General features: G+C 38.2%; 1 protein-coding gene across 3 annotated transcripts in view; it reads right to left on the bottom strand.

Annotated features, from left to right (window-relative positions):
* Positions 1-22,979, bottom strand: part of LOC131544242 (protein phosphatase 3 catalytic subunit alpha) — a 270,987-nt gene extending 248,008 nt beyond the window's left edge. For 2 of the 3 annotated variants that reach the window (XM_058782317.1, XM_058782315.1), the window contains exon 1: positions 22,663-22,979. In XM_058782317.1, the coding sequence (XP_058638300.1) occupies positions 22,663-22,723 (61 nt within the window). In that variant the 5' untranslated portion in view covers positions 22,724-22,979. The remainder of the gene's footprint in view (positions 1-22,662) is intronic. The other variant, XM_058782316.1, reaches the window with a different exon arrangement.
* Positions 22,980-25,962: the final 2,983 nt, after the last annotated feature.

Raw genomic sequence — 25,962 nt, forward strand, 5'->3', positions numbered from 1 at the left:
ACCCCCGTTTCAGCACTGGTCGTTCACACCTTAGGTGTTAATGCCTACAAAAACGGCTGGTAAGGGACTACAACGAACTACTTCCCGGGTCTGATACGTCACGGACCCAGATAAACCCCGCCCTCGGGAACATGTAAGGAGGGGGGCGAGGCCATGCTGTGATGCTTTAGAGAAGAGGAAGAGAAAACTAGGGGTGCGTGTAAAAATCTATTCATATATGAATCGCGATTCTGTCTTTTAATGATTCTAATGGATTCACAAGTTTCAAAATTAATGTTCTAAAACAGCCGTTCTTAATACTGTTCCTCGCGTCGCCCTGCTCTGCATCTCTCTCTCTCTCATTCAGATCGTCAGATCAGCTCCAACAAACTGTTCCAATTATACATTTTCACATAGCAATGAGAAGCGTTATACATGTGCGGTTGCCGTACTGTATTAAAGCTTTAATCGGAATAAAACCGTATATTAAAAACTAACATAAGCAGTAGCATGATAACAGCGTATCTAAAAGTATGAGACAACAAACAAACAAACATACCATTAAGAGCCGTGCTTTCACAGGTTCTGCGCGATCCTCTTCACTAATATCCTCTGCGTCTCAATCGGGCTCAAATTGATAAGCAATATACACGACGCCACTGTTTACAATACAATCGGAGCACATGCCGCTGAGCTGAGGGGCGGGACATTTAGACACACGCTCGGCGGTTTAGTGAATCATAACACACTGAGCCAGCTAACCAATCAGAGCCCATCATGTATTTCTGAGGGAGGGGCTTCATAAAAACAGGAAATTATCGATGCGTTTGTCAGAGAAGGGACAGAGCAGTGTGGAATAAAGGTAAATTATATGAAAAATAATGCGTTTTTAAAAAAACGAAGCATGAACATGTTAGACTGCACCCCATAAACACAATCAAGCCTAGAAAAAAAAAACAGTAAACCACCCCTTTAAATATCGTTGCGGTCATGTTCACAGAAATGAACTGACAGCGCGAAGCTCTTTAGTGAGATTTGAATTCTCCACTGTAAAACGACCTCATGCATCATACAGCGCAGTGATTGGATGGTAAGAGTTCATTCTCATGAATAATACTGAGAATAGCTCAGAAAACTGATGACTTAGATGCGTACTCATTAGCCATGGCAGCCAATCACCACTCCAGATTAATGCATATACATCACTTTTCGTGACGTAGGCGCGACTTTTCTTTTTAAACCGGAAGAATGAAATTGCTCCAAATAATGAAAAAATAACCACTTTTTCCTTAATAATACATGAGAGCTATTGTTGTTTTCACTGATGTGCAACCTGTTCATATATGTTAACATCTCCAAAAAATGTGTTTTAGGGTTTCATGACCCTTTAAGTACATTATGTATTAAAACAAATACCTGCAGAGGGCGCCTGGTGACGTTTCACTTTACAGCGTGATCAAACGATGTTTAAATCCATTACATTTTAATATTTGGTCACATGCAGAAACTTTTATTTTGAAATCGCGATGTACAATACATATGACAAATTTAGACACAAGTTGATGTATTATCCTGTGTTGGCAAAGGTTTTTAAATGATTTACGTTACAAATCTAGTGAGATAATGCACACTGCTTTTCCAGATGAACATTAAGCAATTCAAATTCACAGCATATGCAGAGGAAGAGCCCCTTTTAGTTACCATTAATATAGATCATGTGTGAAAAATCCCAGTAAATGTGTTCTGGCAATCATATCATTCTTATGGAGATGACATGATTACTCTGAGCTGTTTACAAAGCTCCGCTGCTTTATAATTAGTTTTTTTTTTAATGTAAATATGCACTAGATGCACATCTTTGACCATTGCGCCTTGCAGCTTTTTGTTGCCCTTCTCCATTCATCAGGGCTGCGACTCTGCTACTGGATACTATTATGCATATCTCGTGTTTATAAGAGCAAAACATTCTGATTGGCTAGTAATGTTAGTTTGGTTGAGTGGCAGCGAAAGTTGTGTTCCTCTCATATCATTGGTAGGCGAACTCATGGACTCGAAAGTGATATCAAATCAACAAGATTTTTTTTTAAATGTAGGACTTTTTTTCCGCAGCCAAACGCTGCACGCTATATAAATAAAGGTGACTTGACTTGACTTGACTTACAATAAGAAAATAATATAACAAATACAAGTTTGCAAACTACATAATGGACTGTTTCTGTACAGCTACAATAACTGGAAGAAACTTTGCAGGAAAATGGACTTCGGGGCAGAGACCTGTACTCAACCCAACCTGATGCAACATAGTATGGCGCAGAACAAGATTTGATGGGTGAGTGTGGGTGGAGACACAGGTGGTAAGTCTCAGGTGGATTGTAGACTCAGAAGTAAATGCCCACTGGTATTGATTGGCTAACAGTTGTGTATGTTTGACAGCCTACATCTTTCACAGATGGACGCTGCTGTGATTTAGGCCTATATAAACTGGGCTGCACACTTGATACCAGTTCAAGAATATCTCCATCATCTGTAAGGACACAACCACTTTTGAGAGGTATGTCACACATTTTTTGACACTGCATTGACCGTATACAGTCTTCTCTGAATTTGTTTTGCCTCTATGGAATTTCATGCACAAAATTCTCCACCCTGCCATCCTGAACAGATGGACTAACTTCCTCTAGCTGGAGGACCCCAGGGTGACTATGTAGTGCCTAAGGAAAACCTCCTCACACATTCTGTCCAAGGCCAAAAAACAGGATGAAAGGTAATGTGTACTGTTCAACTAGAACGTCCGGGGCGGAGGGGTTTAGTGCACACTGGTTTGAGTGGGAGTGCACAGAGGTCTCCATGTGTGTGTTGAGTGCATCTATTTTAGAGAAACAGCTAAGGTTCGACTGTGTTGGAACTGCAGTGACTAAGAGAGCTGTCATTAAGTAAAAGTGTCAACAAAGGAAAGGGCGCACACTCTGCAATCCTCTTTCTTTTCTCTCCTTCTCTTCCAGTGAACCTCTGACAGAACCTCTTCCTCACTCCTGTCGTTTTAGCCCTTGCATCTTGGCAACAGCAGCAGAGTGTCATAAATTTCCAACACATCCACCACCTGAACACGACGTGACACTACACGCTCAGAAACGGTCTTGCCACTGACTGCAAGATAAAAGGAGATCTCCAGTACAACACCTACCCACCTGAAGTCTCTGAGCAGCATGTTTACAAGTCAAACATTCAGCTGGCATATACCTGAGCAACTGTCATCCATTGGCTCCTCCTGTACAACTGCTGGTTTAACACACTTCTTTATGTCAAAATGAGCACAGTACAAAGGGTACTGTATATTATATATACAGTATATTAGTATATTATAATGTATAAAATATAATGTTATATAAGGGGATGTACACATTTGTAGCATTAGATTTTTTCTCTGAAGTTTACTTGTAATGTTAATCAATTTTCTTGCATGAAAGGTTTAATTAATCTCATAGCATTATTTATGCAATTCTAATTCGACGCCACATCAGATACAGCTTCTGAAAAACCACATTGGCCACATTGTAGCCTTAAAAGTTTGTGTAATAAAATGTAATACAATTTTATGTTAAATCAAAATAGAATAAATCAGTTTTAATCATTCCAAAAAATATATATATATATAATAATAATAATAATAATAATAAGCCCAATGTAATAACTATGCAAAAACTATAATCTCCAAACTTAGACCATTATTTTTTTATCTTAATTTTAATGGTATTAACAAAATATTTGTCAAGTTGTTAGACATAACTGAATATGTCCAACTGAGGAAGGGACACTATATCATTTATATATTTGAATTTTGTGCATATAATAATGCTTACATGAAGACTCATAATTTACTTGAAAAGAGACATATCCATTGTATAGCCTAACTACATCATCTACACAAGCCATTGTGCCTGGATCCCGATAATCGCCAAAGGGCATTGTTTCAGTTACAGTATCTCACAAAAGTGAGTACACCCCTCACATTTCAGCAAAAATTTTAGTATATCTTCTCAAGGGACAATACTAAACAAATGAAACTTGGATATATTTTAGAGTAGTCAATGTGCAGCTTGTATAGAAGTACAAATTTACTGTCCTCTAAATATAACAACATATTGTCCAAATAACTGGCAACAAAAATGAGTACACCTTAAGTGAACATGTCAAAACTGTGTCCAAAGTGTCAATATTTTGTAGGGGCACCATTGTTATCTAGCACTGCCTTAATCCTCCTGGGCATGGAATTCATCAGAGCTGTGTGTTTGTGGTCGTTATTATGTTGGAAAACTGCCATTCGGCCTAGTTTCTGAAGGGAGGGCATCATCTTCTGCTTCAGAATGTCACAGTACATGCTGGAATCCATGTTTCCCTCAATGAACCGCAGCTCCCCAGTACCAGCAGCACTCCTGCAGCCCCAGACCATTATGCTACCACCACCATGCTTGACAGTAGGCAAGATACAATTTTCTTGCTACTCCTCACCAGGGCGTCATCACACATGCTGGATACCATCTGAGCCAAACAAGTTTACCTTAGACTCATCAGACCACAGAATATGGTTCCAGTAATTCATGCTCTTGGCCAGGATGTCTTCAGCAAACTGTTTGCAGGCTTTTTTAAGAGCCAGCTTCAGAAGAGGCTTCCTTCTGGGACGACGGCCATGCAAACTGACCTGTTGCAGTGTGCGGTGTATGGTCTGAGCACTGACAAGCTGACCTTCCACTTCTGCCACCTCTAAAGCAATGCTAGCAGCACTCATGCGTCTGTTTTTTGAAGCCAGCTTCTGCACCTGACGCACAGCAAAAGGACTCAACTTCTTTGATTGACCCTTGCGAGGCCTGTTCCGAGTGAAACCCGTCTTGGAAAACCTCTGTATGCCACTGGCCAATGTACTGTAACTCAGTTCCAGGGTGTTACCGAACTTCTTATAGCCTAGCAACAATTCTAATTCTCAAATCCTCAGAGAGTTCTTTGCCATGAGGTGCCATGTTGAACATACAGTGGTCCATATGAGAGAATTGTACTCAAAACACCAAATTTTAACTGCTCTAAAACAAGATACACAAACCGGTATAGTCCTGTCAAGCAGACAAAAACATGAACATGATGAATAAGACATGTGGCTTTGCATGGTTAAACGACACGTAGGGTGTACTCACTTTTGTTGCCAGCTTTTTTGACAATAATGGCTGTATGTTGAGTTTAGGCATGGGCCGGTATGAGATTCTGATGGTATGATAACCTTAGATAAAAAAAATATCACGGTTTCACGGTATCACGGTATTGCGATTATAGCTCTAAAATATGTTATTTTTAAATGTCTGGGTAAAAAAACAACAACGATTTTTCCACTGAACACAATACATTTTATTTTTAAGAAACATATAGAACATTTTGGAATGGTAAACATGTCAGGCTAAATAATTCTTGTTAATTAAATTACGTGCAGTCACTTAAGTGAGCCTAAACCTGCAGCTCAACAATAATCAGAACATAAATAAATTATTTTCTGCAAAAAAAAAAATCCTTCTAAATGAAAAAAAATTGAAAATGCAGTCATTTAACCTAAACCTATAGCTCAATAATCAATAAAAAATGCAGTCATTAAACCTGCAGCTCAACAAGGTTTTTGGAGATATGCTCACATTCTACACATTCATCTTTCAGTCCAAGTTATGAGTGGTGAGGTACAAAGATGTGTGCACATACACATAAGGAGAGTGCGCGATTGTGTCTCACACACACACAGACCGTGTGTCTCTCTCCGTATAACACTCAAACAGTGGCAAAGACACCTGAGCCAGCAGTTTGTTTCTTTTTTAAATGACGTGATTTTGAACAGATGTAAACAATGGCAGGAGGCTTAAAATTATAGACGTGATACCAGCTAAATTTATTGTACCAAATCGCAGAAACGTAGTACTTTAGTCTGCTATTCCCCGCTCTGTGAAGTAACGTGAGGGAGGAAACTAGTTGACGTTAGCTAGTTAATTAGGTAGGTTATCTGCCTCGGTAGCAAGCAAAATAGTATTTATTTCAACACTGAAACAACCGGCGAATGGGTCTCTGTCTTGATTGAGGGTGAAAGAGGGAGAAATGAAGACGACACGGATATATCGTTTGTGTATGACCTGGAAGTATTTATTTAGCGATCGGCGCCAAAACGGCATCTGTACGGAACATCATTGTGTACGGAACATGATTGGTCTACGTTACCCGAGAAATTCACATACAGCAGACTTCGCCTTTTTCGACGGGGGAAAAAGTTCCAGGGATTCACCTCATTCGGCCATCATCCTACACACAGGTTACTCTCACTGACCGCTGTCCGGAGGGGGAGGGGTCGTGTGACTCGTTACGCTCTTCACTGCTCACAACTGAGGGAGTCTGGCACTTTCCATCTTTGAAGTCACGTAAAAAAACTGCGCATACCGCAGGAACGGTATAACAAAAAATTTGAGTGGTTTTGAAACCGTGAATTTTCCAAACCGCGGTATACCTTGAAACCGGTTATCGTCACATGCCTAGTTGAGTTATTTGCAAAGGACAGTAAATCTATACCGTGACGTTCAGTGGTAGTAAAGCTTTTATATAGGGATGAATGAGTGCTAAAGGTGTGAGGGAGTTGTGCTTTATCAACGCTATCATGAATTCACACATGTGATGTAATACAAAAACTTGAAACAGAAGATGCTATTCTCCCCTCATTCCCTGCATTATTGGGCATTTTTTCAGCATGACAATGAAGATATTCATATATTCAGTCTGATCACAAAAAGTTATTTCAAACACTTAACTTATTAGGTTAATTTGGAGAAAAAGCATGTCAATAAATGGTATCTTTTTTGGACAACAGGTTTGTAAACAGGCTCAGATGCAAAACTGTGCTACTGTAATACATTTATTCAAGGCACAGACCGATTTTTTGTCAGCATATACAGAATAAAAACCCAGTAATATTGAGAAATCCTACTGCAATTTCTAATATTGGTTTCCTATTTTAATATACTTTAAAATAGAATTTATTTCTGTAACGCAGCGCTGAATTTTCAAGATCATTACTCTACTCTTCAGTGTCACATGATCCTTCAGAAATCATTCTAATATGCTGATTTATTATGAGTGTTTATTATGAAAATATTATTATTATTTATTATGAAACTGTTGTGCTGCTTCATATTGTTTTTTGGAACATGTGATACTTTTTTCTTTGATTAATACAAAGTTAAAAGAAATATAAATCTTTTCTAACAATATATGTCTTTACTATGACTTTTTATTCATTTAACACATACCTCCTGAATAAAAGTATTAATTTCTTTAAAAAAAGAAAAAAAAAAAGAAAGAATAAATGTACTGATCCCAAACTTTTTTAACTCTTCTTTTTTAAATAAATGCTGTTCTTTTTAACTTTTTATTAATCAGAGAACCCTAAAAAAAATATATCACAGGTGCCCAAAAAAATATGAAGCAGCAAAACGGTTTCCAACATTGATTATATATCAGCATATTAGAATGATTTCTGAAGAATCATGTGACACTAAAGACTGGAGTAATGATGCTGAAAATTCAGCTATGATCACAGAAATAAATTACATTTTAAAGTATATTAAAATAGAAAACTGTTATTTTAAATTGCAATAATATTTCACAAAATAACTTTTTTTTTTTTTTTTCTGTATTTTCGATCGAATAAATACAGCCTTGATGAGCAGAAGAGACTCCCTTAAAAAAAAACTTTAAAAATTATACTGATCCCAAACTTTTGAGCGGCAGTGTATATTTAACTTATTTTTAACATGTTGAAGTAGGCTTCTTCCCTGGCTAACTTGATGGTGGCGGCGCCCGAGTGCCCACTATTAACCAGCTGCCACTGTACTGTAGTATAAACTATTAAGATAAACCCACTCCTATACAACTTAGGACCAGATTTACTAACAGTTTGTACCAACCTTCCTTTGGTATTAAAAACTACTGTCAGGATTAACTAAAGACACTGTGAAAAATTAGCAATGAAAAGGAAACAAAGTTATTTGACAAAGTTATTTTGTGGCTGACCTTATTGCAAATGTATTTGTAAGAGCTTCCCTTCAGACACACAGTTTATGGGAAGAGAGTATTTAAATAAATCATGTAACATGATTTGCTAAGGTTTGCAGTGGTCAGTTTACTGGTATTTTCACCATAGTTTAACGCCCAAACAGCATGTTTTAACCCATTATTCGGTCACAGAGACGGTTGTTCTCTACTAATGCAGATCTCAGTGCAGCTCTATGTCCATTTCCAGTCTCCATGCTTTTTTTTTTTTTTTTTTGTATTTTATTTTACCCACTTTCAGTGGTCAAAAACCAACTGTAGTTTTGCGTTTATACAATCATGACTGTTTCTTCTATAGCTTCTGGAGGACAGCACTAAATAAAAAAAATATGAGCTTTAAATAATATTATTGACATGAAATAACCATTTTTGCTTTGAAGCTTTTGAACAATTTATTGTGTTAATATTTTTGCTTATTTGTGAAGGCTACAGAACTAGCATCCCCACCATACTGCACACACTATTTATGAAATGACCACACAAAGATGGATGTGAAATATTTCCCGTGAATATATGACTTCCTACAGAGTTAGCCCTACAGGCAATTAACCCAAGGAAGGGACTGTAACTGCAATTAGTGGTTAGTTGTGTGTTTAAATTAGAAATCATATAGGATATCCTCTTCCTTTAAAATAAAATGTGGTTTGGTCAGATTTATTAAAGGTGCAGAATAAAGAGTTGATGTACAAACTGAACAACTGAGTTTGTGTAGGTGGGTAAGTGTAAATAGAAGGGTTTCTTTCTCTACAGGTGTCACCATAAAGCTCAACATTGAGGTATGTGGTGCTACTTAAGGTTCTGTTGCTAAAAATGACTCAGCTATCCAGCAGCCCCAGCAACCGAGATGGCGGTTCCCCCTCATTTTGTGCAGCATTCATGCTTCCGTTCAAGAGTCAAATGTCACAAGCTATCCGTCTTAAACTGTAGCATAAAACCAACAGACAATGGTCTCATGCTGAGTTTAGATGGACCTCACAGAGAGCAGTAAAAAAGAAAGAAAAAGAAAAAACTATGTTTTTTCTTTTGTGCAGAACTACTTCCTTCCGCCACGGATTCAAATCTAAAGTTGACAGTTTAACAGCTGAGCCCAAGCCTCCATTACTAATTCCAAAACGTCACTTTAGAACTAGTAACAAAGGAACGTTGAGTTGCTTCATTGAAAGCTTATTTGTATTACTGTATTAAAAGCTTGCTATATTATTTAGAGTATTATGAGAGAGAGATGGACTGGGCGAGTGTGATTACCTGCATCTGATCCAGCATTCATTCTTCTGATCGGTCTCGTATTCACAATAAACATTAGTTTGAGGAAAGCTACTGAGGAAAGCATTATCTTTGTCGTAACGTTAATATCCTTTCATCTGTTAAGGGTGATTTTGCTGCTCAGTGAGTTTGTTCTCTGCGTCAAGCTGTGGTTCAAACTAAAAATAACTTCAGTTTATAGCGTTTATAACTGCTCAATGTAAAAATCTTTACTGCTGACTCATGAAAACAATCTTTTTCTGCCAATGGTGGAACAATGTAACTAAAATCACCATCACGAACACGCACCATTTCTCAATACTAAACACTATTATTAAATACTATTTATATAAATTATTATTTATATAGAATATTTATTGAATAAATAATATTTAATAACAACAACATCAGCCAAACATCAGCTCAGTCAAAAATACAAAGGCAGCGCTCTGATATACAGCATTGAATTTACATAAACATGAGACTTCGCCAGAACTATCTTCTCTGGAACACATAATAGATTAATGAGACCAAAGACAACCGTTAGATTTACCCATAATGAATTATATCGCATGTGTAACCACTACAGAGACATCCGAGCCAGCATTAAATTCCAGAAGATCTGGCTGACATGAGGCGCTCTCAGGTGGCTTCATGAGCGCAGAACGGCCACAAACCATCTGGAGCTCACACGCCGCACATTTTAAAATAGACGTTATCTTTATTAACAAACTGCATATTTGAACTATAAACAAGTACATTCTTACCTGAAAACCTCTTAAAACTACATTCTGTGACACAAAAAGAGTAATATTTATAAAATGATCCTGATTTGGGCGTCCGCCATGGCACTCACTGTAAGAAGTACCGCAAATGGTGTGATACAATTACAAACTGTGAAACAGCTGTTGGAGTTCTGATATCTCTCTAATATTATACTATTATCAGCCAATCAGATTTGAGATACAGGTGCATCTAAAAAAAAATGAATATTGTGAAAAAGTAATATTTTTTTTTACTTATTTCAAAAAGTAAAACTTTCATATATGCTAGATTCATTACATGTAAAGTAAAACATTTCAAAAGTTTATATGTTTTAATTTTGATTCAGCTCATGAAAGTCAAAAATCCAGTATCTCAAAATATTAGAATATTTACATTTGAGTAGGGATGCACCAAAATGACAATTCTTGGCCGAAGCCGAACAAAATGAAACACTGGGCCAAAGGCCAAATACCGAACGAAACCCGCAGGAAGACCTCAATGCTTCTTTTTGTTGACAACAGATTTATAAATGATGTTTGTCGCACGTTTTGCAACCACCCTTCCTCTCCTCTTCGAAGACATGAGATACAGTACTAAACAGTCTCTCGCTGTCGGTGCTTATAATGATTTTTGCGTCTTTCTCTGACAGTTTGAAATGCTTCCTCACTGCCGACAAGTTTGTTGCATTAGCGCACGCCTCTATTTGATCGCGTCACGTCATTGTTTGGTACAATTTATTTGGTCTTTTCGCTTATTCACATACAATTTTGGTTGCCAAAAATTCGGTGCATCCCTACATTTCAGTTTCATTAAATGACGATCCCTACAGTATAAATTCCGGGTATCTCTTATGAAACCACTTCTGAAACAGAAACAACGTCAGAAGCATTTTACCTGGGCTAAGGAGAAAAAGAACTGGACTGCTGCTAAGTGGTCTAAAATCCTCTTCTCCCATAAAAGTAAATTTTGCATTTCATTTGGAAATCAAGGTCTGGAGTCTGGAGGAAGACTGGAGAGGCACAGAATCCAAGCTGCTTGAAGTCCAGTGTGAAGTTTCCGAAGTCAGTGATGATTTGGAGTGCCGTGACGTCTGCTGGTGTTGGTCCATTGTGTTTTATCAAGTCCAAAGCTAATGCAGCCGTCTACCAGGAGATTTTGGAGCACTTTATGCTTCCATCTACTGACAGGCTTTATGGGGATGCTGATTTCCTTTTCCAGCAGGACTTTAGCACCTGCCCACAGTGCCAAGACCACTTCCAGGTGGTTTGCTGACCATGATATTACTGTGCTTGATTGGCCAGCCAACATGTTTGACCTGAACCCCATATGGAATCTATGGGATATTTTCAAGAGAAAGATGAGAAACACTCGATCCAACAATACAGACGAGCTGAAGGCTCAATGGTGCCTCAGCAGTGCCACAGGCTGATCGCTTCCATGCCACTATTGGAACATCCAATTTATTTCCTCTGTTTGTCTAAATTTTATAATATTTTAATTTTATAATAATAATAATTTTATATATCATGTGAACTGATTGCTATGAATATTATTCATTATAATGGGTAACCACTGCATCTCAATTCCATAATTGCATGGAGATAAATCAAATTACTTTAAAACATGTCAGAGCTCCAGACTATGACTAAAACGGTCGCATCTGTGACCAAAAATATTAATTTGCTAGTGAACTTTTTGCTGAGATCGCCACTGGCGACTACATAAATGTACATGTTATATCTTAAAAATGTGCCTTTTTTCCTGATTGTTTTAGGATCACATCTTTTGTTATGTTGACGTAATAAACTGAGACAATGCGCATCAAAGTTTTAGTGGAAAAAAGACTTTCAAACAGTCCTCATCTCTGCCGAGCGCCATCGCTGACAGCATACCAGCCAAAAGCAGCTCCAGTTGTGCAGTGTGAGAGAGATCTAAAATGACAGAGAAGTTCGAAGTACAAGTGCAGAAAAGCAGTGTCTATTTCATGCACAACGTGAACAAACTACAACAGGTAAAGCTGTCAGCTGTGTGGACATTAACATTCTCGTTTATAATCGATATGGCTTTTTGTTATCAAGACCTTTAATCTAGGCCTATATGCTGTGTTCTGTTAATGCATGAATATTATTCATATTATTTGCAGCACGCTTGCCATACAATAATTGCAATGTGCTTTGTGCTTTGTTACTTTTTAATAAACAAAGTAGGCTATCAGCTTTAAAATTCGGCCAAATTCATAACGAAATTCAAACAATAAATGCATTTTGGCACTCCTTAATATAGCATGATCGATATCGCTTTAGCACCTCAGTTTAAGTGGCAGATCAACTTATATCTTTCTATTTACTACAATAACATGAATGAACATCAAAAAGCATTTTATAAGAAAATATACTACAAATATACTAAAATATTTTCTACAACTTACTGAAATGTCTCATGTAATCACACATTCAGTGTTTCAAACTGCGGAAAACATGTAAAGCTTGTAAATAATGCCACTTAACAATCATTTACCTCAGAATAACTATTGTGTGTCCATATCATCAGTCAGCTAGAAAAATAACTATAGAGAGGAGCTTTTTGCTAAATTTATGCATATTCATATTTCAATATATTGCATATTCATATTTTTACTTAATCTGTTGTCTACATGATAAGAGAAGGCAAGGAGCTAAAGATAAAATTCAACACCTCCTATACTGTAATTGCATGTTACTAATGAAGAAAAACAGACTGGATGTGTGAAAGACACAGGACAATATTTATAGGATGCATTGAGGAGGAGCCCAAACTACACTCAATGGCCAACTGATGCTGACATTATGGTCGATGACATTGGCACAGATTCTGTGTAATTAGGGATGGGTACCGAGAACCGGTATTTTTTTAAAGCTTCAGGAAAAACGATATTGTTATCGATACTTGTGTTGTTTTATCTCTGTATACTTCAATGTTAATGGCGAATTAGAAGTTGCTGCTTGTCATTTTCCTTCACTGAAAGATGTGGCCGACGTTTGCTTGATGTGCGTGTGATGTCCACGGTGTATGTTTGCGTGCCATGCAATCAGTCATCGTGGCAAGAGTGAAAGAGCGAAAACTAAGCGACACCAGTGTCAGATGCAATATATGCAGTAGTGTAATAGTGAACACAGGAGGCAACACTAGTAATATAATGAAACATTTACTAACAAAACATCTACCTCAAGCAATGCACTGTCCAACTGTAACTCGAGAGACATCAAATGTTAATTCAGTGGTATAGTTACACTCACGAGACACTGCACTTATTTGCAATCACACAAGTACATTATTTGCGTGTGCTTTAAAGCCTTGCCGGTTAAACATTTAATTCGCGTGCTGTTCTGAGATGCGCTTATTCAGAGTGCGTAACGTAACACCTGAAGTGTGTGTACACTAAGGCCCAATCCCAATTCTATTTTATACCCCTTCCCCCTTGAAACAGAGTGCCAAGGGGTAGGGGTGAAAATATTCCCCTAAGAATTGGGACACCACTACTATACTGTCACACGTGATCATACATCGTCTAGCTCCTACAATAAACACACCAATGATAACGATATATATCACGATATAGTACCTTTTCTGTAAATTTAATCAATTAATAGTTTATATATATTGACCACATGGAAAGGACACTTTCTTTTTTTTACATTTTAACGTCATGATGTGCCACAGCCACATCACCCTGCAGCCCAAGACTGGTTGCCCACTGAAGCTAAGCAGGGCTGAGCCTGGTCAGGACCTGGATGGGAGACCTCCTGGGAAAACTAGGTTGCTGTTGGAAGAGGTGTTAGTGAGGCCAGCAGGGGGTGCTCACCCTGTGGTCTGTGTGGGTCCTAATGCCCCAGTATAGCGACGGGGACACTATACTGGCAAAAAGCACCATCTTTCAGATGAGACGTTAAACCGAGGTCCTGACTCTCTGTGGTCATTAAAAATCACATGGCATTATCAATCATGGCCTCCTAATAATCCCCATCCACTTGATTGGCTCTATGACTCTCTCTCCTCTCCACCTGTAGCTGGTGTGTGGTGAGCGCACTGGCGCATGTGGCTGCCATCGCATCATCCAAGTGGATGCTGCACACTGGTGGTGGTTGAGGAGAGACCCCCCCACATGATTGTAAAGCACTGCTTTTGGGTGTACAGCAATACACAAAGCGTTATATATATGCATCATTCAAAGTATATACTCAAAGTACTCATTCTTATGTGATTATTTTTCTCACTTTATTTAGAACTTCTGGGCAAATGTTTGATTAATAATGTAGAAATATAAAATAAATATTAATTAAATATAAAACACTTTTCAAAAACTAATGATTACAGGCCCAACATAAAATATTGCTAAATAAAATGCAAAATGTAAACATTGTACTTTCAAGTTTAAAATGTAGCAGCAATATAAGGCTCACAACATAAATACAATATAACAAGAAAACAAACCCCACCTTTAAGTGTAAACTATTGAATAAAGGCCCAACATAAAATACTGCTATATAAAAGGGCAAATGTAAACATCGTACTTTCAAGTTTAAATTATAGCAGCAATATAAGTCTCACAACACAAATATAATAAAAATAACAATAAAACAAACCACACCTTTAAGTGTAAATTATTGAATAAAGGCCCAACATAAAATACTGCTATATAAAAGGGTAAATGTAAACATTGTACTTTCAAGTTTAAACTATAGCAGCGAATTAAGGCTCACAAGTAAACAATAGACTCCAGGTTAGAATTATAGCATCATATAACTAAAGTCCCACAACCAATATCGATATTTGACAACAATGCTGCAACATGCCTGTCTAACAGAATCTCAGAGAGCTACTTTTATAGGTTAAGAGCCAGGAATATAAGTTGGTCAACTCTTTCTGGTTTACTTTGGCACGTTACAATGTTCCCACTTGTACTAAATGCCCGCTCTGAGGGGCACTTGTGGCAGGGATGCACAGGTATTTTTTTGCCAGCTTGGCCACTTGTGGGAAATGCACCTCCTGCTGCCTCCACCATTCCAGAGGGTTTGTTTCTGGACAAGCCTCCATGGTTTGGAGATAGAGATTGAGCTCCTTTTCAATGGAATTTCTAATTGGCAGAGGGGCTGTTTGGCATTGTGTTGTTTTTTTAAAGTAGCTGCTCAAAGTCTTCTTTTGTCTCTAAGCACACATCTCTGGTTCATCTGTAGCAGCTGCAGCTGATGGAAGGGCGGCTGCCTCTGCTGATGCTGTCTGTTCAGCCACCAGGTTCTCCAGTTCTGACATAGCTCTGTTCTTCATGTACTCAACCTTCTCCTCTTTAATATATGTCATTTTGAAACGAGGGTCAACAAGGCATGTCAAGCAGCTCCTCTGTGGTTTGGTCATCATTTTTGTCATTTAAATATTTCAGGATGCCCTCTTTGATATTAATGGTCAGCTGCGTGTCGTCATCCTGAGGCTTAAGCACTTGAGTGTTAAAAAGATGGAGGACTGGTTTCACGTAGGACACACTGGTACACTGCTCTCCAGACAAGGCATCTGTAAATTCCATGAGAGGACTCAGTGCCTTATTCATGGACTCCAGAACATCCATGTCCTGCCAAGTTAGGACTAGATGTCTCGTTTTTTTGTCTGCATGGAGGACCTGTGAGAGCGCTTTCTCCTGCTCTATAACCCTCTCAATCATCTGTTGTAGGGAGCCCCACCTGGTAGGGGTGTCTGTGATTAGCTGATGAGCAGGCAAGCCCAGTTCAGCTTGAGCCTTGGCCAGTTCACGTCTTCTCTTCCAAGAATTACAGAAGGCACTCACCATTTTCTTGCAGACACCAACCGCTCGTTCCACCTGGGGTAGTTTCACACTCCGCTCTGTGTAACAAAGGCAAGATAAATCTAAGATATATGGGTTTATTTATTACACTTTACAGCACAGGCTCAGTGTTTCCCACAGGATTTTGCGAGACTTAATTTCATTGTGTATGCATTTTGGCACATTTTGGCACTTTTGCTTAATCTGAACTGTCACATACTGTAATACAACTGAATGCCAAATAAAAAGCAGTTCCCATTTTTACATATTTTTTTGTTTCTGTTGTCAGACATAAAACATATTAAAGTAGTGACTAAACCCATTAATTCTGCATGTTAACCAGGAGTCACTCTCACTATAGGCTAATTCTTAAAGGGGTCATATAATGCCATTTTTGTACAAGCTAATATGATTCTTTAGGGTCTAAATTGAAAGTTTGTAATATACTTTAATTAAAAATTCTCATTAGTATTGTAAGAAAACACTCATTTTACCTGCTCAAAACAGCTCTGTTCAGCACACCGTTTTAGTGCGTGTGTTTTAAATGCTAGTGAGCTTTGCTCGCCCGCCCTCTGTTCTGTGGGCGTTTTGACACAACACACGTGGAGTGTTGCCTTGACAACAGTTGAGGGTATATTTTGAAGAATGGCAGCGGAGTCTCTGAGGATACTGTGCAACCGTATCAATTCGAACCGAGTCGGACCGGAACAGGATGACGGCCCAAGAAGTTCGACAATTAAGGCTCGAACGGGACGTTTCTGAATGGTTGGTTAACGTAATGTCACTTTTATCTATTTTTGTGTGTACTGTCAGGTAGAGTAGTGAGATACGAACGCTATGTGTTTACTGATACGTTAGTTCATTGACAGATTGATGTTACAGCTAATGGTCATGAAAAATAAATTCGGTAAATGTAGGCTTGTCAGTGATGCGTAACGTTATCTATGCAGTGTTAGGTACAACTCTCAGGGCGGAAACACTGATATGAGGTCACGGCAGGAATTTTTCATATTGAGAACGTCAGAATAGAAAACATGCATGTACCCTGAATGTAAATATTAGCCACATACATCGTGAAGCGTGCTAGCGATTTGCAAAGATTAATATAAAGATTAATATAAAGGTTAATTAAACGTTACACTCACTTCTTCTGGAGGTTCAGCAGGAACACGAATAGTTGGTACCGATTCTTTTTCAGGAGCAGCTTCTTAGCAAAACCAGCTTTATACTGACCTTCATTTATAAAGCAGTCTGGTGAAAATGATTCGCGCAAACATGAAAACATTGACGTTGCTCGTGGGGAATATTCCTTCAAAAGCAAACTCAGCCACTGTGTCTTCAGCGGTTCGGACTTAGGAACATCAAAATGACTGCTGTGTTCATTATTGCACCCGAGAACAGAACACCACAATCGCTTAGACGCCATTCTGCTCATAGACAGCTCCAGTGTATATCAACAATGACGCGCGGACTATGATTGACAGCTCGCTCACGAGCAAGGGCGGGTCTGTGTTGAAACACTGCTGTCAATCAACCATCGTGGGAGGGGCGTCCTACCGTGTGGCGTAGAGATTAAAAAAAAAACACTGGATGGATTTTTATCATTTTATGATGGTTGTGTACAGGCACTGCTAACACACATTTCAGTACAATCAACTTGTAAAAGTGCATGTACCATTATATGACCCCTTTAAATCACAGCAACACTGCTCTGCCACTTAGATGCCGAGAGAGGCGATCCTGCACCGGGAAAGTCAGAACTCACAGAGTAGTACTTAAATAAAAGCTATGTTTTATTCAAAAAGTCTTTAGATTTGACACTATGTACTTTTTATGCAAAAAATGTGTCCGTGTGTGAAAGACGCAGGTGGCAGGGGGTGGTGGCCACAAATCAATGTATGGGAAAGACTGCAGGCTGCTTAATAATAAATTGTTAGTTTGTACATTATATTGTATTGTTACTGTATAGAGGCATGTACAAGCTAGAGGGAAAATTAAGACATAACACTGAAACCTGAAAATTATTTTGATAACTTAAAACGAGATTTAATACACTACCATTCATCCAAGCGTATAACATGTTTAACTAGCACCATCAAAACTGTAAAATAGTAGGACTGGGCAATATATCTCATGCGATATGCATGTGCATCTCGTCAGTAAAGCCAGTTCCTTGATTAGCGGTAAATTAAATGCTGCTCCATTTGAAAACAGGTGATGGAGATTTACCGCTAATCAAGGAACCGGCTTTACTGACGAGATGCGCATGAGATATATCGCCCAGCCCTACAAGTAGTGTTTTTATTTATTACTGGAATATATTTTTATATTTAATATATTAAGACACTCACATATGGCTAGATGGAGAGGGTGGCCAAAAAACTGTAAGCATGTCCACTCATTCAGCTGAAGTGCAAGGATGTGGTTTGTTGTGTTATCTGTAGTAACGCATACTAGATGATCCTCACGCAGTCCCCATGACTTGAGAGCTTCCTTAAGACCTCTGGCTATCATTTCTCCTGTATGGTCATCAGGAAAATAACCTGTCTGCAAACATCGACTGCAGAGTGTCCAGTCTTGGATGAAGTGTACCGTCAATCTCATATAGGGATGTGTTGTTCGGCTCATCCACATATCTGTTGTCATAGCGTAGTATGCTACTTGTTGGATTTCCTCCTCTTTGGCCCGACACTCGTGATATAAACGAGGCAACTCATCTTGTGTGAAGTGTTTTCAGCTTGGCATTGTGTACCTGGAGTCGAGTTTTTTCATCAGTGCACGAAACCCGTTCCTCGACTGTGTAAATTGAGACCATGTCTTTGCAGATGTAAGTAGCAATGGCTTCTGTTATCTCCTGCCATCTTCGTGAGTCTCTGTTATATGGAGTACCGCAGGCAAATGCCTGCTCTATCGTTTTACTCTGTGGTTTATTTTGAGCACCTGACGGTTCTTTTGTGCCTCTCATTCGTGAACTTTGTCCATACTCTTTCACGTGGTTCTTGCATAGGTAGAAGAGGTTAGTGGTGTTTGAGCCTGTTGTGGGAACGGGCGTCCGACATAATTTGCAAAGTACACTTTTTTGGTCCGTGTCAGACTTTTCATAACCAAACCATGTCCAGGCTACAGAGGTATCTCCTCGTTTAGGAACGAGCTCCTCGATTTGTGCTGGTTGGTCGTTCTCCTGCACGGAGCCACCCGGTTCTGTGTCCCCTTCACTCGCCATGCAGTTATTCACGTTTCTGCCTGCATCCCCGTGGTGGTGTGTAAGATTGCGGTCATCCAAATGCTGAAAAAGTATTACCGTAAACAGTGTATTTTGCAACACCACATTTCGTCCATCTGATATATATCGTCATATCGCCCAGCCCTATATATATATATATATATATATATATATATATATATATATATATATATATATATATCTCTGCAAAACGCAAAATGGAGGGGAAAGGACAAGGGCTAAGGGGTAAAATGGGATTGGGCCTAAAAGGCCGTTCAAACAGCACCTGATTACTTAGTTATCTTAGTTATAGTCTAATTGCGCCAATACTGTCAAAAACACACAAGGTTGACATATTAAAACTGTTATGCCTACAGTGAGAGTAAACAGAAACGGATGCGTGTAGCTCTTAAAGGGATAGTACTAAACATGCTGCCGATTGTCATTAAAGGGATAGTTCACTCAAAAATTAAAATTCTATCATTGTTTACTCACTGTTATGTTGTACCAAACCTGTATTAATTTCTTACTTGTGCTGAACACAAAAGAAGATATTTTGAAGAATGTGGGTAACTAAACAGTTGCTGGTCCACATTGACTATTCTTCAAAATAACTTTTATGTTCAACAGAAGAAAGAAACTCATTCAGGTTTAAAACAACTTGAGAGTGAGTAAATGATGACAATTAACATTTTTGGGTGAACTATTCATTTAATGTTAATAAAAAAAAAAAGAGAAAAATAACTCACTGCTCTTGAATGAAGAATTTTAATACAGTTGCTAAAATTCAGCAGTATTAAAATAACTTTTCACATCATACTTTTTGCACCAAATAGTATCGATAACAGTATCAATAAGTACCGGTATCGATAAGCAGTATCGGTATCAATAAAATAAAACGATACCCATCCCTGTGTGTAATAAACAATTATTTGACTGTATATAGGCCTAGTTCTCAAGTTGGAAAAGACATTTAGTTCCCATTTTAAGTGAACCTTAGTTCCCGGGACATCTACAATTTGGATTAAATGCTGATAAAGACATAAATAGATGAGACATAAACACATGACAGTATGACTGAAATGTTAGTGTTAAAAAAAATAAAAATAAAACACGTTTATTCTGTGGCACCTAAAAAATAATTTAGCACCGAGTTTTGTTTCTTATAGGAGCCAATGGCTCCTTAGTTTACTTTTTTGTCTGGAGCCCTGCATGTTGTCATAGTTTTCATAGTCAGTTACAGAATTTTCAGCTCTCAAGTTAGTGGCCAAATACAAGCTCCAGCACCAGAACCAACACCATTTTAGTTGAAGAGGTGCATAAAAAGAAGGAACAATAGGATTAAATATTGCAATTTTTCCCACAGCAAGCACCTCACCTGAGGACAATAGAAGTGCCTTTACCAGTGTCTGTCTGTCTGTCTGTTTACCTCCTTTGCCAGTGAGCCTCTTTCTGAACACATAAAGGCTCTACTAGCATTAGCAGTGAGGTTTTTTTTTTCTTTCGAAAGGGTGACTGAAAAAAGTGACAGTACACAACATTACATAAAAGCTCCTTGCCTAGTGAGAATCATTTAAAAGCAAGGACACCCCACTAAAAGCTTTATCTCTCCACAGCTTAGAGCAACTGGCAGATAATAGATCTGTCTGATTGAGCGCTGCTCTAACAGAAGCTACAAAAGAAATCATCAGCACATCAGTGCTAAATTCTTCACTCAAATTCAGTTTCTCCATCTAATCAAACTGGCCCTGCAGCTCTTCTTGGGTTATTATAGTCCAAACAATCTGAACCAATTACTAGTGACAAGGGGAGGGGGCGGGGGAATTACTTCATGCATTTTGCATGAAAATTCTAGGGTAGTATTTTGTTACTGCTATGAACATGTTAAAGACAGAACTATAGAGACAGTCTCAATTGTCAATAGACAAAAGAAAAGCAGATAAACAAGAGAAAAGCTGAGCTGTGGCAGCTGAATAATCATTATCTGAATAATGATGCAGTACTTACAATGCCTGTATTTTCCCAAACAGCATTTTAAATTACGAAACACTGACACTAATTATGAGAGTCAAATGTTGTGTTGAATAAAAGAATGAGAATGACATGCTACGCAATGTATCACAGAGCACCTATATTTAAGGTTTAACAACATATATTACAAAAATAAAGCATAACATGTCTCATATAGTCTTTTGAGCATATATTTCTTAAAGAGCCGCAGATAATAACGCAATCCTGACATAAACTAAAACCCACTGACCTTAAGTCTCTTTAAAACCATAGCTGAGCATTTAGGACTTCTGGAGCTCCTATTATTTAGAATTCCCCTTATCAAGCATGAAACAATGCGCAACAATCTCAATCAACATTTAAGTGCAACTCCTTCCTTAAGCACTCCCAGCCCTCGCATTCCCATCCTCTAACCAGTGAGAGGAAATTGATGTTTCACAGGGGCCATGGTAAGAGCTGATGGGAGGAAAAAAAAAAAAAGGTAAGCGAGTTATCCGAGCAGCCCAGGCTCCTTTATGAAAGCAATCAATTCATATCAGATCCCCACACTTATAAAACCACAGTCTAGCTGCCGAATTACTTCAGTGAGGACACGTTTGTTGAGAGAAGGAGGCTGTTGCATGGTTATGACAGAAAAGGGAGTTGCCAGAGCTGTTGAGTTGTAGCGTCCCTTACAGCTGGATTTGCTGCACCGTTATGCCTGATGGTTGCAAAAGCCATTACAAGCCAGGAGTTCATTGCATATTATTTTGAATGAAAAACACGAATAGTAAATAAGTCATGTGTTGGGTGCATACAATAACACTGCTCTTCATTAGCTTTCATACATCAAAGTACAGCAGAATGTTTTGTGTTGGAAAATACAATCCACTGTGATGAGAAGCTACAGTAACAACAAATGATAATGATAGCAATTGCCATAATGAGGAAGAACAAATGGAACATGACTGCAAGTGTGTCTGATGAACTGAAGGCACAGAGGAGCCCCACTGAGAGGGATTGTTTCCAAACAGTCAGGGGCCCCAACCTGTCATATGCTGCCTGTTGTCCAAAATGATCACCATGTAATAAAAACAGGCATGTAAAATCTCTAACCATACTGTTAGGTTGGATTTTTTTTTTTTTTTCATGCTGTCAGTATTGTGCAATATATATATTTTTTCCCTAGAAAACACGTTAATTAGAAACTCAAGAGCGGTAACTGGAGCAAATACAAAAGGATATTGGTTCGTTATCTTGAAAAGTGAGGCTTTATATCGCGTTTATAATAACAAATAAACCATGCAACCAACTCTGTCATAACAACAACTACCTTTACTTCCTACTTTTACCAATACAGCCGGATACCACCCATTTTTCCATGGGAAGATCTCATATTATAGAGAATTACCAAACCATATGACGCCTGCTCACTGCAGGGACACGTTAACACTCACATCTCGAGGTTTTCGCACTTCAAATAGTCTCTGAGCCCGATCACTTTGAGTGGGATGGAATTAATACTTACAATTAACCACTCTGTCCGTCGTGGATAACTTCGGATCATCATTTGGTTTGTTTTCAGACATTTCCAGTCAAATGTGTCGATTCTCTCTGAAACTGTTCTTGAAAACGATCCGATGTACTTCCTTTGCTCAACAACTCAACTCTTCCCCAAACAGGAGAAGGCAGTGATATCTCTTGCTTGTATCACTGGCCAAAAATACTTGCAACAGGGTGACAAATTTCAGCGCTGTTACTGTAGCTCTGTCTGATTTACTGCAACACTGTGTCAAGTTCTCAGCAAACGCAACCAAACCGTACAACCATAAGGTGCACGCCCACTATTCTGATGGCGCATCACATTGGTGGAGAGCACCCTCCCGCTTTGTACATGCGCCTCCCCTATGGCCTGCTGTGATGTCAATCATATATGTCTGTATAAATGTAATGTTACAATTCTGTACTGGACTTTGAAGAGAGGAGGATAATAACAGTTTTCACTAAACATTTTCAAGACTATTTTGCAGAGAATTTGTTTGTTGATAGATTCACGTTTCATGTCTAGATTAGTGCATTACATTAATATGTATCAGTGTATTGCATGCACACAATTTCAGACCCTTTATGATTTTATGTAGTACTTTAATAAGCCATTCTACTGTCACTGCCAATTTTATATGAGCAGATATGACCCGCCTTTAAAAGTGTATATAGAGAGAAAGCTCAATGATAAGTATAGTATATGCTATAAGGAGCCAATACTATTTACACTGACCTCCAAACAAAAGATAGCCTATGTATCTTTTGTGTCAAAAATAAATTGTATTAGATCTTACTTAACCTATTTGTCATAGGCTAAATAGTTAGAAATTACACAGCTATCACGTAACTATCACAGAAATCAGTTAATTCTCAGCACATAGAGACTCTTTCACCTTGATACCACAGTATCAAGGTGAAAGACTGTGTATTTTCCCCGAACTAGAAAATACCAAAAAAATAAAAATAAAATCCAAACCAATTTAAGAGTAACAATTTAATTGATGTTCAACAAATAAAAATGTATATAATACAGAGAAACAAATGATAAAGCTTGGCTAATTGAATATCAGGTCCCCTTCTATGAAAGCGCTTTTTGTAAATGATATGATCACTGATCACAACCTAGATGTGCTCTGTTTGACAGAAACCTGGCTAAAAACAGTCTACCCCCCAAGATTACAGTTATAAATCCAGAGGTAAAGGGGGAGGTGCTGCTACAATTTATAGTAATGTTTTCAGTATTTCTCAGAGGGCGGGCTTCAAGTATAACCCCTTTGAAGTAATGGGGCTTCATATAACATTATCCAGAGAAACAAGTGTTAATGATAAATCCCCTGTGATGTTTGTACTGGCTACCTTATACAGGCCACCAGGGCACCATACAGACTTAAGAATTTGCTGATTTTCTATCAGAGTTAGTGCTGGCTGCAGATAAAGTCTTAATTGTTGGTGATTTTAATATCCATGTTGATAATGACAAAGATGCAATAGGATTAGGATTCATAGACATTCTGAACTCTATTGGGGTTAGACAACACGTGTCAGGTCCTACTCATTGTCGAAATCATATTCTAGACTTAATACTGTCATATGGAATTAATTTTAATTGTGTTAAAATTCTGCAGCAAAGTGATGATATCTCAGATCATTATCTAGTCTTGTGTAAACTCATCAGAGCGAATCAGACAATTTAAAGGGGCCATCGGATGCCCATTTTCCACAAGCTCATATGATTCTTTAGGTTCTTAATGAAAAGTTTATAACACACTTCAGTGGTAGTGTAAAAAACACCTTCTTTACCCTCTCAAAAGCTCTGTTTTCATCAAGCCATTTTTAGTCCATGTTGCTTTAAATGCTAATTAGCTCTGCTAGCCCTGCCCCTCTCTTCTGTGAGGTGACTAGAAGTACTGTTTACTTTAGCTGCAAGACTGGCTAACTAGCACTTTATTAGGAAAGGCAATTTGCAAAGGTTCATAAAAAAAAAACGTTTTACTCACTTCTTCTGTAGATGAAGCTGGATCACGAATGATTTGCTCGAACATCATATCTGACTTTGCTGCAGTTGGAATTGAACTGCTGGTTCGTCTGGTCAGAGAACAACTGGCCCCCCGACTGAGCCTGGTTTTTCCCAAGGTTTTTTTCTCCATTCTGTCACCGATGGAGTTTTGGTTCCTTGCCGCTGTCGCCTCTGGCTTGCTTAGTAGGAGGCACTTAATTTCCAGCGATATCGTCGACTTGATTCCACAGATACTATTTAAACTGAACTGAGCTGGACGATGACATCATTGAATTCAATAATGAAATGCCTTTAACTGAATATTGAGTGTTTAATCTTGTCATTTTACATTATTGACACACTATTTTCCTATTTTGATATTGGAAAGTTGCTTTGACGCATTTAGGCAGATCGGGGATCGGCGCATTCACTTCAAAGCGAAAGTAACGTTAATCCTCTGCGTCTTCAGCAGCTCAGATGTTGGGAGTAAATGATGACTGCTTTATTCATTATTACATCCAGCAACTAGCCTCGTTACATCCTTTTATTCTTCTACTTTAATTCCTTTTCTTTTCCGTTGAGAGTTTTGCCGCAACACTGTGTCTCCGAGTCCGACCTCGAGTGCCCGTCTAAAACTTCAACCAGCCCACAACTCCGCAATTTCAGCCAACGCCCAAGACTTCACTATGAACAACCACTGAACTTCCAGCCAATCAGCAACCTTGGGAAACCCCCTTTCTGCAATGACAACAACAAAGGGAATCCCTTAACACAAAGGCATTGCAAGTACAACCTCCATATTCTAGCTGAGCTGAACTGGTGCATTTAATATAAATTTTAACCTCAGGGTTAATTAAGTGATTGATGGTTGTTCAGGTCTATGCAATTGCACATATTGCTATAAACTTGGGATTTCAAATTTCCATTCTCTTAAACTCAATCTTTCCTCACTTTCTCTCTTCCTGCAACTTGTATGAATGTGTGAATGCCTGTGTTTATGTGTTAGATTAGTTTATATTGTCTTAGATTTATCCAATAAAGTCTTATTCATATGGAAAAGAGAAGTATCTTGTGTTTTGTGCTTACAAGGTAATGTCTTAAAATGCTATACTGTAAAAAGTTATAAGTTGACTTAACTTAAAAAAATTGAGGAAACCCCTTGCCTTAAAATTAAGTAAATAATTTTTTTTTTAAAGTTAAGTGAACTTGACAATTCACTTAACTTATTTTTTAATTATAATTTACTTAAAAATTTTAATGCAACGGGTTTCCTAAATTTTTTTAAGT

This window comes from Onychostoma macrolepis, chromosome 07 (genome assembly GCF_012432095.1).
Source record: "Onychostoma macrolepis isolate SWU-2019 chromosome 07, ASM1243209v1, whole genome shotgun sequence".
Lineage (NCBI taxonomy): Eukaryota > Metazoa > Chordata > Actinopteri > Cypriniformes > Cyprinidae > Onychostoma > Onychostoma macrolepis.